Raw genomic sequence first — 17,422 nt, 5'->3', positions numbered from 1 at the left:
AATGTTACTGCAAGAAATTAAAGACCTAAAAATGGAGATATATCATGTTCATGGACTGAATGATTCAATATCATTAAGATTCAATTCAACTCAATAATAAGACAACCCAATTTTTTAAATAAGCAAAAGATATAAACAAACATTTCACCAAAGATTTAGGAATGCCAAACAAGCACATGAAAAGATGCTCAACAACACTAGTCATCATAAAAATGCAAATTAAAACCACAACGAGACACTACTACATACCCACTAAAATGGCAAACATTAAAAAGATTGATAGGCCAGGCATAGTGGCTCATGCCTATAATCCTAGCACTCTGGTAAGGCCGAGGCAGCAGGATCACTTCAGGTTAGCAGTTTAAGACCAGCCTGAGCAAAAGTGAGACCCTCATCTCTACTAAAAAGAGAAAAACTTAGCTGGACATGGTGTCGCAGGGACTGTAGTACCAGCTACTCAGGAGGCAAAGGCTGGAGGATAGCCTGAGCCCAGGAGTTTGAGGTTGCAGTGAGCTGTGCTGATACCAATGCACTCTAGCCAGGGCAACAGAGCAACACTCTGTCTCAAAAATTAATTAATTAATTCATTAAAAAGATTGATAATAACAAGTGTTAGTGTGGATGTGGAGCAACTAGAACTCTTATGTATTGCTGGCAGCAATATAAAATTGTGCAACCACATTGGAAAACTGCTTGGCAGTTTCTTATAAATTTAAATACATACCTACCATATCACACATCCATTCCACTCCTAGGTATTTATCTAAGAGAAATAAAAAACAATAATAATAACCACACAACAAAACTTGTACACATATATCCATAGTAGTAGCTACATTCATAGAAGCCAGAAACTGCAAAAACCCAAATGTCCATCAGTAGGTGAGTTGATAAACATAATGTGATAAATCCATATAATAGAATACTACTCAGCAATAAAAAGGAATGAGGTACTGATATAGTCAACAACATAGATTTAAATCTCCAAATGATTATGCTTAGTGAAAGAATCCAACACAATAGAGTACATATTGTATGATTCCATTTATATAACATTCTAGAGAAAGCAAGCTAATCTGTAATGATAGAAAGCAGAGTAGTTGTTGACTGAAGCCAGAGGCAGAGGGAGGGAAGACAATGGGACAAGAGGCAACTTGAGGGGTCAGTAAAAATGTGTGCTATATCTTGATTATACTGGTAGTTACCCAGGTGTATAAAGCTATCAAAACTCATCAAATTATATTCTTTAAACAGATGCAGTCTATTGTATATAAATAATACTTCAATGAAGATGTTAAAAAATTAAAATTAAAACATGCAAAAAAAGTTGGGGGAGAGCCAATCAATGGCTTCCTATTGCCTTTAACATAGCTCACAAATCTTTTCACAATCTGACCAGTTTTGCAGTCCAGCATCAAATATTATCATTCTCATTCTAGCTCCCTCACTCTACATACTAAACTTTTAGATCTTCAAACTCTTCATGCTTTCCCCTGTCCTGGGCTTTGAAATATGCAACATCCTACAATGGAACCCTTTTCTCATCTCTCCCAAGCCTCTTATTCTTCCCAAACCTCTCAGTTAATCTTTACCTCATTAAAGCTTAATCTTTTTTAGAACTCAACTAAAACTCCCTTTCTCAAGAACATGTTCCCCAAGCCTCTAAACTAGGTTAGGTCCTCCTCTTATATCCCCTGCTCAAGTATAAGTTCCATAATCACACATATCAAATCTACTTTGTTCACTCGTGCACTGTGTATCCACAGCATGTAGCATAGAAATTGACCCAAATAGAAACCCAAACATGCCTGATGAATGAAGAAATGAAAATGGGGTTAAAGATGGAAGCGAGTGGGAAAAAAACAGGATAACCAGGATACAAGGGTGTTACTAAAGCTAAGGGAAAGGAATTTCAAAAAGGAGGAACAGGAGAAATCAATAGTACAAAATGCTTTAGAGAATAAAGTTTAAGAATGAAAATGTTAGTTTATTAGGCCTTTGTTAATTACCAAATGAGAAAAAAATTTGCCCCAGGTTGAATTTAATTTGGATATATAGAATTCAAATTGTAAAGGGAAAACAAATCATTTTCTATCAAATAGAAAAAGTTTCCTGGAGATAAGTCTTGAAGTCATCTTTAGAGGAAAAATCTAGTTTACCAAAAGGGAAGACTCAGACATGAAACACACCTGAGCAAAAGCTCTGAGGCAATATTGTTCAAAGGAGGACCTAACCTCCTTTGAGGAGAAAGAAACAATACAAGAATGCTAGAAAAAGTTAATTAGAAGTAAGAAAGAGAGGCTTGAAGCACTCTGAGAAACTGAAATTATTGCATGCTCAGCCTGTTGCTAGAGAGAAAACTGGACTTTCAGTCCAAGGAAACTTTAGCTATCTATTGAGGAAGAAGCTACAATGGGGAAATCTTAGGTCTTCAACCAAAACTTATAAGGAATAGTTCCTCTTGCTTAATGAAGTCACAGTTCAAAGAGCAGTGGCTCGGAGCACTGGCTCTGCCTATACTCCTAGCACTTTGGGAGGCTGAAATGGAAAGATCGCTTCAGACCAGGAGTTCAAGATCACACTGGGCAACAGTGAAAGCCCATCTCTATAAAAAAAAATTAAAAAATAGCTGTATTTGGTGATGCACACCTGTAGTCCCAGTTACTCGAGTGGCTGAAGCAGAAGGGTTGCTTGAACCTGAGCTTTGGAGGTTGCAGTGAGCTATGATGACACCACTGCACTCTAGCCTGGGCAACAGAGCAATACCCTATCTCAAAAAACAAAAAAAAAAAAGTTGCTCCCTATCACTTCAGGGGACAGATGCCACATGCCACACTATAGGAATTATTTCTTTTCCTCTATAGAGTGAATGAAAGGGATTACTTAAATGTCATTTTACCTTTTCTCAGCATAACTAAATTCTAGTCATCATTTTTCAAGAAGCAGCCTATTTTATGAGCTCCATGGAACCTCTTGAGATTAGTCAGTCCCTTATGGGAGCATGAGGAAATCGAGAAATATGAGAATAAGAAAGGCAGATAAAAAAGAAAATTGATGGCTGGGTGCGGTGGCTCACGCCTGTAATCCTAGCACTCTGGGAGGCCAAGGTGGGAGGATCGCTCGAGGTCAGGAGTTCGAGACCAGCCTGAGCAAGAGCGAGACCCTGTCTCTACTAAAAATAGAAAGAAATTATCTGGCCAACTAAAAATACATATAGAAAAAATTAGCTGGGCATGGTGGCACATGCCTGTAGTCCCAGCTACTCGGGAGGCTGAGGCAGGAGGATCGCTTGAGCCCAGGAGTTTGAGGTTGCTGTGAGCTAGGGTGACGCCATGGCACTCATTCTAGCCCGGGCAACAGAGCGAGACTCTGTCTCAAAAAATAAAAATAATAAATAAATAAATAAATAAAAGAAAATTGATAAGTTTTAAATATCATTTTAGTACAGGATGCAGCATGTGTTCAATATATTTTTGTCAACTGAATTAATATATTTGGATTTCAAGAGAACAATATAAGACCTTTTTTTTTTTTTTTTTAGAGACATGATCTTGTTCTGTTGCCCAGGCTAGAGTACAATGGCATCATCATAGCACACTGCAAAATTGTGATTATACTCCTGGGCTCAAGCAATCCTCCTGCCTCAGCCTCCTGAGTAGCTGGGACTATAGGCACATGCCAGCACACCTGGCTAGTTTTTTTATTTTTATTTTTTGTAGAGACAGGGTCTCACTATGTTGCCTAGGCTGGTCTCAAACTCCTGGCCTCAAGCGTTCCTCCCGCCTTAGCCTCCCCAAAGTGCAAGGGTTATAGGTATAAGCCACTGCACCCAGCCCAGGACCAAATTTCTTCAAGATTAACTATACTGATGCACCTGGGAAAGAAAGAAACTAGCATTATTAAATGTTAAACTCTGTACTGGACAGGCCTCTACATGTTTTGTATCATTAACCCTACTCATTTTATGGGTAAAGAAACAGGCTTAAGAGAGGTAAGACACTGGCAGAATTATAAACTGAGGTCTGTTTGACTCCAAAAGCCCTTGCTCTTTCCAGTAAACTATATTGCCAAACAGTATATATTATATAAAAGAAGTTCTCTAACCAATATATCAAATAACTTTCGAGTATTCATTAGGTATACTCATTACTTAGGGATGCTTTAACAAAGTACCACAAACTGAAAGGCTTAAAATGACAGAAATTTCTTATCTCATAATTCTATAGGCTAGAAGTCCAAAATCAAAGTGTTAGCAAAGCTTTGCTCCCATTGGAGGGTCTAGGGGTAGGGTCCTTCTAGCTTCTGACAGCCTCAAGCATTCCTTGGCTTTTGAAAACAAAACTGTTTCTGCCTCCATCTTCCACTCCGTCTTCCCAATGTGTCTTTGTGTCTTCACCTGGCATTCTCCACTCTGTTTTCTCTCTCTTTTTTTTAACAGTCCAGAGGTGTTTTATCTTTTCACACCTGTTATGCCATGAATTCATAGGGAATAGATTCTAGCAGCTCAAGCTCCTTTTCATTGGTTCTCACAAAGTGCGCTGCTCTGGGTAGAGTAGGCTGGTGTTTCAGTTGAACCCAGGTGCCTTTCTCTTTGGCTTCCTTCTTTTTCTGATCATTTTCCTTCACACTTTTCAGGAAGCTATCTTGGCTCTTAAAGTGCTTAGTATGCTCAACACCCACATTAATTCTCTTGGCAAGAAACTTGCCCTTGTTTGTTTACAACAATGCCAACAGCATGCTAGGTAACACTGTAGACTCTTCAAGTTTTGCCATGGTAACTTGTGGGGCATTCCTTTTTGAACAGTACCCATTCCCTTGATGTCTACAATATCACCTTTCTTGTAGATTTGCATGTATGTGGTCAAAGGAACAACTCCATGTTTTCTAAAACACCTAGGGAACACATTAATACATCGGGTGCTTCTCCTGTTTCCTTTTGTGTTCATCATTTTTGCGAATTACTAGAAGATGTTGGTTACAGCCGAAAGGAAGGTTGTTTTCTCTTCTTATGAGGACTGACAAGTACATTTATAAGGCCTTATTCTAATTCAATATGACTTGTTTTTAACTTGATTACATCTGCTAAGAACCTATTCCCAAATAAGGTAACATTCACAGAGGGTTAGAACTTCAACATTTCTTATCGAGGAATACACATCAACCCACAATGTTTTGTATCAGCACTAAGAACTACCATGAACCCACAGGAAAAAATGTAAAACATATTCCTTTCTCAAGGAACTTAAAATTTTGTTGAGAAAAGTTAACACATAAGAAGCTATTGGTAAAAACTGAACAAAATAAGTTAGTGAGGTTCAAACAATAAATGTAAATTATGTATAAGGTAGGAAAAGCATTCTCCAGATCAAAAGTCCCAGGGGGCTTCAGGGTAGACATTGATCAGAAGTTGGATAAAAGATTAATAGAATAAAGACACAAAAAAGAGGCAAGAGGCTAAGAGTCAAACATCAGGAACAAAGGCATAGAAACAGGAATTAACACAGAAAGGCAAGTGGGGAGACACAAGCAAAACAACAACACAATTTGGGTCAGGAGATAGTAAGAGACAAAGGAAGACGTGAAAGATTAGACAGCAGAATTCTGACTTGAATCAGTAAGTGGTACAACCACTCTGAAAATAAGGTTTGAAAAAGATAAGGTTTGCTTAAGGGAAGAACTAAAAGAAATGGAGACCATGGCAAGGAGACTAGTTAGGAAGCTACTAAATTTTCTATTCTGCAGCCAGAGTAATTTTTTTAACTCAATTTGATCAAGTAACTCTTCTGCATGTTGAATCATTCAATATAAGATGCTAAAAGAGCCAAAGATAACACCAAAATTTCTAAATTCAGTCTTAATAATGGTTGCATGGGCACGATTTATAGGGACCAAGAAGATAAGAAAGGGATATATTAATAGATTGGAGAGAAGTTGTCAGTTTTATAATATATGAATAATTTGAGGTAACAATTAAATTACAGATAGAATTTAGATAGATTATGGCTGGTGAGGCAGAGGCAAAGTCAGGAATTATCATGTGCTGCATGTTAGAACTGTAGAAGGCTCGTCCTCAAATTACAGAGGAACAGGAAGGCTCTAGAGAGTCAGCTAAAACAACTATGGGAGGAGTCAACTAAGCCTAATTGGAAATGGACCAGGAAATTAAAAAAAAAAAGTCAGATATCTCGTTGCAAAGGGTGAGGTAGGTAGGCTGGAACTGGAACCGGATCTTGGGCAGGAACACTGACGGAGCCCCATCCTGGATAAAAGGTAGGACAGAAATAAGGAAGTAGCTGTAGAATAATAATAGCTAATGCAACATTTATCAAAATTTTTACTATATAGTAGGTGCTGTTTTAAGAATTTTAATGAATTTACTCATTTAACCTTCACAAAAATGAGGCTCATGCCTGTAATCCTAGCACTCTGGGAGACCGAGGCGGGCGGATCGTTTGAGCTCAGGAGTTCGAGACCAGCCTGAGCAAGAGTGAGACCCCTGTCTTTAATATTAAAATTTTAAATAAAAAAAAAAGAATAAACTTCACAAAAAATGAGAGAGATTATTACAATGCTCCTTAATTTACAAATGAGGAAACTGAGGCATGGAGAAGTTAAGTAATTTGCCCAAGGTTATACACATGCTAAATAGCACAGTCAGAAATTGAATCCACAGTGACTGTCTACTATGTGCCAGGGTTTCTACAAATACATATTTGGTATATATATGAGTGTTGTATACACACACACACACATACACACACACAGATATTTTTTGGGAAAAAAAATATGTAGTATGCTTTCCCATCCTCCTTTCTGGCACATGACCTTTTCACTATTCAATGAAAGTATACACTGCCTCAGGGAGGATTAGGGTTGTTAAAGGGAAAAAAGGTCATTTACTGTTCAGCTTCAAATCTCAAAACTGACTTATTATGTGTGTGCATGTTGGTCGTATGACAATTTTGAAGAGAACTTTTTCTTTTTTTTGAGACAGGGTCTTGCCTGAGCTAGAGTGCAGTAGCGTCATCATAGCTAACTGCAACCTCAAACTCCTGGGCTCAAACAATCCTCTTGCCTCAGCCCCCTGAGTAGCTGGGACTACAGGTGCATACCACCACACCTAGCCAGTTTTTAAATTTTTTTGTGTAGAGACAAAGTCTCCATATGATGCCCAGGCTGGTCTTGAGTGGCCTCAAGTAATCCTCCCTCCTCAGGCTCCCAAAGTGCTGGGATTACAGGCATAGGCCAACGTGCCAGGCCTGAGGAGGACTTTTTCTACATTCTAACAGCTCCTTTTATGAATCACAAGCTTAACTGGGCCCACCTGGACCACATAGCTTTAGCATAAGCCACAGGTAGCAAGAATCCAAGTTAGGAGGAGCCTGGTGCCAGTAGCTCACACCTGTAGTCCCAGCTACTCAGGAGGCTGAACCAAGAAGATCCCTGGAGCCCAGGAGTTCCAGGCTGCAGTACACTATGATCACACCTGTGAATAGCCATTGCACTCCAGTCTGGGCAACATAGCAAGATCTCATCTCTAAAAAAAATTAAAATAAAAAAGAATCCAAGTTAGGATAAGAGAAATGCTCTATACCCCAAAAATAAAAGGAATGACTTTTCACATAGAAAGAGGGAAGAAAAAGGCAGTGTGTGTGTGTGTGTGTGTGTGTGTGTGTGTGTGTGTGTCATAGCTCTCCTCTGTTATAGGCTGAATTGTGTTCCCCCCAATTCATATGTTGAAGTCCTAATACCCAGGACCTCAGAATGCAATCATATTTGGAGATGAGGTCTTCAAAGAGGTGATTAAGTTACAATGAGGCCATTAGTGTGGGGCCCTAATCCAACATGACTGCTATCCTTTATAAGAGGACAAGATACTAGGGATGCACATGCACAGACAGATGAAGATAAAGCAGCAAGAAGGCAGCCTTCTATCTGCAAGCCAAGGCTAGCGAAACCAACCCTGCTGGCACCTTGATTTTGGACTTCCAACCTTCAGAACTGTGAGAAAATAAATTTCCGTTGTTTAAGCCACCCAGTCTGTGGTAGTGTGTTATGGCAGCCCTAGCAAACTAATATACCCCTCCAGGCTAAAACTCTTTAGAAGGAAGACAAAAAATAAGATAAATTTGGGGGAATTCCAGAGAAATGAGGCTTGTTTCTCACTTCTCTGGACACTGATAGGGGCAATTTCAAGCTCCCTTAAAGAATTTTAGGTAACAGATTGAAAATGGAAGAATAGCATAATAAATTGGAAGATGTCAAATATCACCTGTCTGATTTCTTTGGAGAAGGGATTCCTGAATTTCCAAAGATAGCCTGACAGTAGCAACCAGCATATCTAGCATCCAGACCTGGTTTCTAATATCATTCTCCAATAAAAGGAACCAGGGCTCCTTGGAGAAATGGCTGACTCTAGGACTAGAGCAGCAAATATATAAGATGAGCCTGGAGCATCTCATAGTGCCAAAAACTAAGGAAGGGGCATGTCACAATAAAACTGTGTATGAGGTATGTGGAAATCCTCTGTACTTTTTGGCACTATAAAAATAAGTAAGGGATACAGAAGTCAACTGAGGGAGCTCCCCATTGGCCAGAGCTGGAACAATTTGAGCAATAATATATATAAAACATTGGAGGCTCAGCACCTGTAATCCTAGCACTCTGGGAAGACAAGGCAGGCAGATTGTTTGAGTTCAGGAGTTCAAGACCAGCCTGAACAAGAGTGAGACCCCATCTCTACTAAAAATAGAAAGAAATTATATGGACAGCTAAAAATATATATAGAAAAATTAGCCAGGCATGGTGGCACATGCCTGTAGTCCCAGCTACTCGGGAGGCTGAGGCAGGAGGATTGCTTGAGCCCAGGAGTTTGAGGTTGCTGTGAGCTAGGCGGGCGCCATGGCACTCTAGCCCGGGCAACAGAGTGAGACTCTGTCTCAAAACAAAACAACATTGGATTATAATCCAAAATATAAAATAAATATCCATGAGTCCATACTGATATAAATAAATGATTGAGGCCGGGCACGGTGGCTCGCACCTGTAATCCTAGCACTCTGGGAGGCCGAGGCAGGAGGATCACTTGAGGTCAGGAGTTCAAGACCGGCCTGAGCAAGAGTGAGACCCCATCTCTACTAAAAAATAGAAAGAAATTAACCGGACAACTAAAAATATAAAGAAAAAATTAGCCAGGCATGGTGGCATAAGCCTGTAGTCCCAGCTACTTGGGAGGCTGAGGCAGTAGGATTGCTTGAGCCCAGGCGTTTGAGGTTGCTGTGAGCTAGGCTGACGCCACGGCACTCTAGCCCAGGCAACAGAGTGAGACACTGCCTCAAAAAATAAATAAATAAATAAACAAATGATTGAATAAATTAATAAACGAGGGAGAAGAGACAAATTTCCTGTGCAGAAGGATTCCAAATAGTTTATGTAGATACTCTGCCTTTAAGGAGAAAGAGCATAACTACTCACTCATTAAGTGGGACTGTACATGACTTTCTTCCAAAGCATACAGTATGGAAGGAGGTTTTTTTTAAAAGCGGGTAACTTTACAGTAGAGAAATGTGACAAGCACTACCTCAAGCCAGGGATCTAGATTAACACCAATAGTGATAAGTCATTTTGAAACATGTACCCTTAATACGATGTGATGAAACTGGCACTTTATCTCCGTAGTCTTTCTCCCAAAAACCATAACCCCAATCTAATCCTAAGGAAAGAATCATACAAATCCCAATTGAGGCACACTGTACAAAACACCTTTTCAGTAATCCTCAAAACTGTCAAGGTCATGGAAAATAAGGAAAGTCTGGGAAACATGGAAAGCCTGAAAAGAAACTTAAGGAGACATGATAACTAAATGTAATGTGGTACCCTGGATGAGCTCCTACAACAGGTAAAGGGACATTAAGAAAAAACTGAAAAGATCAGAATCAAATATGGACTTTAATAATAATATATCAATACTGGTTCATTAATGTGACAAATGCACCATGCTAATATAAGATGTTAATGATAGAGGAAACTGGATGTGGGGTATAAAGAAAAGACAGAGACCAAGACTACCTTTCCATTAAACAGCTCAGAGTCTCCTCTTTAATGCCAAGAACAGATCTTCACAAGCACCCCAACAAAGATGTTACAGCTAGCTCAAAATATGGAACTGGCGTACAAGTAAGAGAGAGATTTGTAAGCCAGCTGCATAGAACATTAACCAAACACTTAAAAGTAGTTACAATACCTAGAGGAATATTTTCCAAACTAGTGTGCTTTGCTACATTATTCTGAACTATGATAACAGGTAGGCCATGAAAATAGTAACCTGTGATCAAATAAACTGAAAAAGACTGAGAGTTAAACAAAACTAAACAAAACTAAACTAAACCAGCTTCTTTACTAATGGATTTCTCAGAGCCTTTATGTGCTAGCAGGCATGATAAACTCCAAGAGGAAGATATACCACTTAACATTTCCCTCCAAAAAGGTTTTCCTTTTTACTCCTGACCACCCATGAACAATTCCAAGAAGAGTATTCTGTTTAACACCACTTTGGGGAATACTGCTCTAAGGGGAGAGCAAAGGCCCAAGAATAGAGTCCATTATTAGGAGGTTGGAAAGAAAAAAAAATCCAAGCAAAGAATACAAAGTAGGTAGGAAGAGAATCTGGAGAATCCAATATTACAGAAGCAAGAAAGGAGATAGTTTCCAAAAAGCTAGAGACAATCAACAGGACTAAACTACTGAAAGATTAAATACAATGAGAATAAAAATATTCTTTGGATTTGGCTAGGAAGACTGCCACTTGTGACCTTCAAGAGAATAGCTTCAGAAAAGAAGAAGGAAGGACAGCAGACAGAATTTTAAAAGATAAGGATAGGGATGAAAAAAGAGGAAGTAGATAGAACATTTACAGACCACTAATAACTTAAGTTTAGCAGTGAAAGTAAAAAGAGAAATTGGTTGACTGGGCGAAGGGAATATGTAGAAGAATTAAAAAAAATTAGAACAGGGGACACCTACACCTGGTTGAAGGTAAAAAATGAAAATGAACTGAAAGAGGTTAACTCTCCAGTGGACCCAGGCACGGGTAGGATGCACCCTGTAGTCCCATCTACTAAGAAGCCTGAGGCGGAGGATTGATTGAGCCTGAGAGTTTGCAGCCAACTTGGACAACATAGTGAGACTCTGTCTCTTCAAAAAAAACAAAAACAAAAAACAAATAACAGATAGTCCAATAGATGGAAGAAATGGAATACAGAGTATTAATTACTAGAAAAGACTTACCTTTCCTTTGAGATTGGAGAGAAGGATTTGAATAGTAATGCTTATATATGAAGACATCATTGTAATACTGCAAAATTTCATGGATTTCTACCTACTCCACCCAAGAGGTTTTTGTTTGTTTGTTTGTTTGTTTTTTTGAGACAGAGTCTCGCTGTGTTGCCCAGGCTAGAGTGAGTGCTGTGGCGTCAGCCTAGCTCACAGCAACCTCACACTCCTGGGATTAAATGATCCTACTGCCTCAGCCTCCCCAGTAGCTGGGACTACAGGCATGCACCACCATGCCCGGCTAATTTTTTCTATATATATTTTTTAGTTGGCCAAATAATTTCTTTCTATTTTTAGTAGAGACGGGGTCTCGCTCTTGCTCAGGCTGGTTTCGAACTCCTGAGCTCAAACAATCCACCCGCCTCGGCCTCCCAGAGTGCTAGGATTACAGGTGTGAGCCACCACGCCCGGCCTCCACCCAAGAGTTTTTTAGTCTTCAGAGTACAGTGTGTAGTATTTGCATAAATTTATGCAGCCCTTGCCCCTCTCAGAGGATGGCTATGATAGTGAAGAAGATGGGTTACAGAGAAACACTTAACCGAGGGCCTCAATTTTCACGAAATAAGAAGCAAGGTAGAGGCTGATGATAATAGGGAAGTTGGGAATTCATAAAGATTTTGATTTATAATGATTCACTATAAGTGATTTTGATGTGCAAAGTAAAAACCTGCAATTATAATGGGAATTTACACACAAAAATATGAAGATTACTGAAGAAGAGTCAAGAAAGAAAGGCATCTACTATCCCACCCAGAAATTTTACAACTCTACTATACCAACAAAAGTTGCACAAGTCATAAAGTTATTAATATAGCCACCAATAAGCTGGTGAAAACAAGGACAATTTAATAGCATGTATAGTTATAATTCAGTATTAAATTTTTTAGATTCAAAACTTTGTATGGCTTTCTATCTGCATAAGACACCAGCTCTTAGCCGGGCATGGTGACACATGCCTGTAGTTCTAGCTACTCAGGAGGCTGAGACAGGAGGATAGCTTGAGCCCAGGAGTTGGAGGTTGCAGTGAGCTATGATCGTGCCACTACACTCTAGCCTGGGGGACAGAGTGAGACCCTGTCTCTAAAAAAAAAAAAAAATTTAAATACAAAAACAAAAAAACCACACCAATCCTAATAGCTACTTAATCATACAGAAATTCATTTTATTTTCTTTCAATGAGGTCACTGACATAAGACTCTGTTGCTTAGAACTTATTTTTAGATTCTACCCTTTTGGCTAATTTCATTAACAATTCAAATTGAGTAGATAGATAATTATGGATCAACTATGTCCAAGTCACAAGTGTGGCTCATATATGGTTCCAGAGCCCATCTATCTTAGCATTTTGATCACAAACAGGCAGTAATATCTCATTCTTTAATTAATACATAGTCTTACAGAGATTTTAAAAGTCATACTGCTTAAAAAATATATGGTGAGTAGAAGAGGCCCCATTCTTTAAGTAAAGACATTAATATTAAACAGGGTGCACGGAATAAGGATCAGACAACGATACCCACACTAATCCTGGCAGTCTCCAGATTTGTGTGTCTGTGAACGTAAGGCGGCCACATAGGCCAGACGACTACTACTGCCAGCTCAGCAGCTGGGGCTGGAGAAAAGGCGGCATCCACACACAGGCCACTCGAGAACCAAGAACTTATAGTCAATTTTGTCTGGCAGAGACTGGAGAATGTGGCACTGATAAACCGGGAAAAGTCTGACAGAAACAGGGTTGTTGAGGGTGAGGGGAGCCTGCAGGGCAGCAATCCTGGAAGGGATGAGGCAACCGCTGGCGGACAAACAACCCCCACCCCGGAGATGAAAGAAAATATGGGGGTTAAGGAGAAAGAGCTCGTTCTTACCTTGTCATCCTCGCATCTCTTCCCCAGGCCCTCCCTGGCCTGCAGCCGGCTGCTCAGACGGCCGTAGTCAGCCTCCTTCTGGTCGATCTGTTTCTTGTGCGTGTCCACCAAAAGCAAGAGGTCCGAATTGCGCTTTTCCAGACGCCCGCGGGCCACCTCAGTGCGCTGGACCTGGCCCTGTAGCTCGGCCACCTCCTCCTGAAGCAGGACGTGGCGGGAGGAGATGCTCCAGTAGTTGAAGGCAAGGATGACGATCACCACCAACAGCACCACCAGCACAAGGGAGGGCAAGCGGCCAGCCCGCCGGTTGGCCCCGAAACCCACCATGGGGCCGAACCGGCTGTACCCTAGGGCCTCGCCACCGACACCTGCAGGCAGAAGCTCAGGCCTCAGCTGGAGTTGCCCGGGGTCCACGGCCCCAGGGCCGGCTGAAGGAGGAGGCGGGCTTATCCGCTCGCAGGCGAGCCGGAGAAGGGGGCGGGGCCGCAAGCCGCAGGTCCCTCCCCGCCCCCCCCTCCTCAAATCAGGCCAAAGCGCGTTCCGAAGGCTTTGAACCTGACCCCAAGCCGGCCCAAGGGAACCTGGAAAATCCAACTGCCCGCACCCGGAGCCCAACACCTCAGGGTTGGGAGGCGGGGAAAGGAGCCGGAAGAGGGCGGATTTACCCTAGCCCCGCCCACTGGCTGGGGCCGGGTCGCCTAGGGGGCCATTTCCTAGTGTCTGCCTACACCCCCTCTTCTCGCGAGAAAGTGGGCTGCCTCCCGCCCCCTTACGGTCTTATCTCGCGAGGGTTTTCTCTGTTGAGTAAGGTGCAGTTAATTTTGGCGGTTTGGGATTTCTCCTGTACCTGGATTGGGAGTCCCATTTACTATTACCTGCTGGACTCAAAGAGGGATGTCTGGGGCTGCGACGGCGCAATAGGGAAAACAGTAGATGAGCTGCAGCCAGAAACGGGCACCGCAGAAAGGTTTTGTACTTGCTTCATTGGAAGGGGATTTTCTGGTTTGTGCTAACGATGTGGAAAGAAAACAACAACAACAAAGACTATAAAATAGCAATGTCCCAAACATTACGGAGAAAAGCTGGAGGAACTAAGCTTATAGGACTGAGAAGGATGATGCCAGCTTGGTTTCCAAGGTTACTGCTTTCACAAATGAAAGAATTTAGAATGTAGTGGGCTCTTATTTTTAAACGCACCGTTTCTTTTGCCTCAACTGGGCTTCTAAAGAGAAAGTCCAGAAGCTGTCCTCAATGAATGGTAACTAATGCACTGTTAATGACAACGAATACATTCTGGGTTAGAAATAATAGCTCTCTTACAAATTGTTTCTGCGCGCCTAGTCTCATTCTCTCAACAACACAGTTTTACAGATGAGGAATCCAAGACACAAAGGTGTTCAGAAACTTTCTCAAAGTCCCATATCTTGTTTGAAATAGAGTTAGGCTTGAATCCAGATCACTGGACTCTAAACACCATTGCTTTTTGCATTATATAGCAGGCTAACTGTTGCTATATGTCCAGTGTTAATTTCAGCGATGCAAAGAAAGCCCCGCCTCTTTTGTTTTTCTTTGCATGGTTCCTTTTTTCATGCATAGAAAAATAAAAAGTTGCTGGCTCTATCCTGGTTAAGGAAAGGATGGAGTTTTATTTTTCAGACCTCAGGCTCATGGAAATGAGCATAAAACCTCAAGAATGGAAAAACTTCGGTATTTGTATTCAAATCAGAGTAGTATGATTTTGAGGCAGGGAGACTTAGCATCTTTGAATGATTATTGTATGCTTCCTGTCCAGTTCAAAAATAGTTACTTGCCTAATGGTCCTACAGCAGCCTGGAAAAATTATTGAACCTTCAAGGAATTATGATTTCTTTCTCATAGATGCATGTACAGAAAAGCAACGCTAAAATTATTAATACTTCATGTCAAACTTGAGCTCTAGCTTCAGAAGATCTAAGAAGTCCCCTCCACTCTCAGGTGACAAGCAGACTTTGTCAAAAGGAAGCAAGGCAAAATGGGAAATCATTAGCAATAATGAGCCTTCCATCTCTCCTTTCCTCAGCCTATATTGGCCTTGATCTGCTCAGCCAGAAGTTGAAAATTATTCTATAAAGTGATGTTAACTGCTTAAGATGTTACTTTTTCCAAGAGTGTTTTCATTTTTTAACGGATTCTGGCAGATCTAAGAGTATAATATTGTACAAAATATGTATACATACATTTCCTCAACAGATGCTTACAAGAACTATTTGGTACTATTATTCCATTTCACAGATGAGCAGAAATAACTTGCTGAAAGTCATACATCTAGTAAAGGACAGGGCTGACCAATCCTCTTTCTACTCTTCCCCAGGGGATTTCTTTTTTTGTTGTTATTTTGATGGTTCCCTCTTTCTGAGTCCAATCCAGATAGCTTCAAGACAGTATATAAGTGCTCTCCTATACATATTTCTGAGTTAGGCATTGAACAAATTAAGGTAAAAGGCAATTCCTTAAACTAAGTGATCAAGGTTAATATCAACAGTGATAATATGTTGACATCCTTGGTATGATGTCATGATTATAGCACTCTGTGATCTTCCTCTTAAAAACTCATAACCCTAGTCTAATCATAAGAAAAACATCAGACAAATCTCCCTTGAGGGACATTCTACAAAATGCTTGGCCAGTACTCCTCAAAACTATCAAGGTCATCAAAAACAAGGAAAATCTGAAAAACTTTCATGGCTAAAAGAAGTGTACGGGGACATGATGACTAAATGTGATGTGGTATGCTGGGTGGGATCCTGGAACAGAAAAAGGATGTTAGGTAAAAACTAAGGATCTGATTAAAGGATGGACTTTAGTTAATAATAAATATTGAAGGAGCTCAGGAAATTTCACCCCAAAATATGACTCCTTGCTATAAAGAATATTTTGAATTGCAGGCCCCTCAAGGTCACCAACACACTGGAGGGGGCTTTCCCTTTGTCTGCATAAACCTGACAGACCAGATCAAAAGAACAAAGAGGGCAACTGACTTCCCTTCCTCTCCCTGTCATCTCAGTATGTTACAGGAAAGATCAAGAGTGCAACCAGACCTAATCCAAATCATTTAAAACATAATATCTGTCTCTCAGGTTAATTTACAAGTCAGTCTGTTTCCCCACCTATTCATCCTCCCTAGCAACCCCTTATCTGTCTATACTCCTCATTTCCCCCCTCTCCTCTATAAGAAATGTATAAAAATATCTGAAATTCATACGGCTATTGGGTAATCACTTTTGTGATTCTCCCCATGCACATGGTATTGGTAAATAAACCTTTCTTTTATGTATCTGCCTTAATTGTGAGTTGATCTTTCAGCAAACTTTCCGGGGAAAGGGCAAGTTTCCCCCCACCCCTACAGTATCAATAATAGTTCCTTAATTGTGACAAATGCACCATACCAATGTAAGATGTTAGTAAGAGGGGAAACCGGGTGTGGGATATATGAGAAATCTACTATTTTCACAATTTTTCTCTAGATCTATAACTTCTAAAATAAAAAATTTATTTTAAAAAAGTCAGTTCCTATTTTTTGAGATATCTTTTAGGTTATCAAGTATAGACACAAGTATAATCACGTGTGAATTAAAATAGAATCTTAAGGCTCACCCCTCCACCGGCTAACTGAATGGATCCCCTCATGGCCAAAGGAATATGCTAAAACTAAATTGCCTGCCAGGAGGAGGGAGGTCAGAGATGCCTCATCATGCGCCCCTCCCTTCTTGAGGACATCTTTGGAACCCACTAACAGGCCTAAAGTTATGCAAGACAAACCTGTAGTTCTTCAGTTTATACAACAAATATATGTCAGGTGGCTTATCTCTGGCTTATCTCTGATAAACAGCTCCTTAAGTTAAAACATTACAAGCCTTTAGACACAGCTTCATGTCTTTAACCAATTATAAGTCAAAGAATCTTTAAACCCACCTATAACCTGTAAGCCCCCACTTCGAGATGGCCCACCTTTTCGGGCCAAACCAATGTATACCTCCCACGTATTGATATATAACTTTACCTGTAACTCCTGTCTCCCTGAAATGTATAAAACCAAACTGTAACCCAGCCACAGCGAGTCCACTTGCTCAAGGCTTCTTGGGCATGGCTCTGGGTCATGGTCTTCAAATTTGGCTCAGAGTAAATCTTGTTAAAATTATTTTACAGAGGTTGGCTTTTTTTTTCCATTGACATATGTAACTGGAAAG

At 40.5% G+C, this 17,422-nt stretch overlaps 1 protein-coding gene across 2 annotated transcripts in view; it reads right to left on the bottom strand.

Moving 5' to 3' along the window:
• The window catches only part of GOLM2 (golgi membrane protein 2), an 87,316-nt gene extending 73,385 nt beyond the window's left edge, over positions 1-13,931 (bottom strand). For both annotated transcript variants that reach the window (XM_045528026.1, XM_045528032.1), the window contains exon 1: positions 13,197-13,931. In XM_045528026.1, coding sequence (XP_045383982.1) covers positions 13,197-13,523 — 327 coding nt within the window. In that variant the 5' untranslated portion in view covers positions 13,524-13,931. The remainder of the gene's footprint in view (positions 1-13,196) is intronic.
• Positions 13,932-17,422: the final 3,491 nt, after the last annotated feature.

The sequence above is a fragment of the Lemur catta genome, chromosome 1 (assembly GCF_020740605.2).
Source record: "Lemur catta isolate mLemCat1 chromosome 1, mLemCat1.pri, whole genome shotgun sequence".
NCBI lineage: Eukaryota > Metazoa > Chordata > Mammalia > Primates > Lemuridae > Lemur > Lemur catta.
Note: the sequence above shows the minus strand (reverse complement) of the source record. Positions and strands in the feature narration are given on the sequence as shown.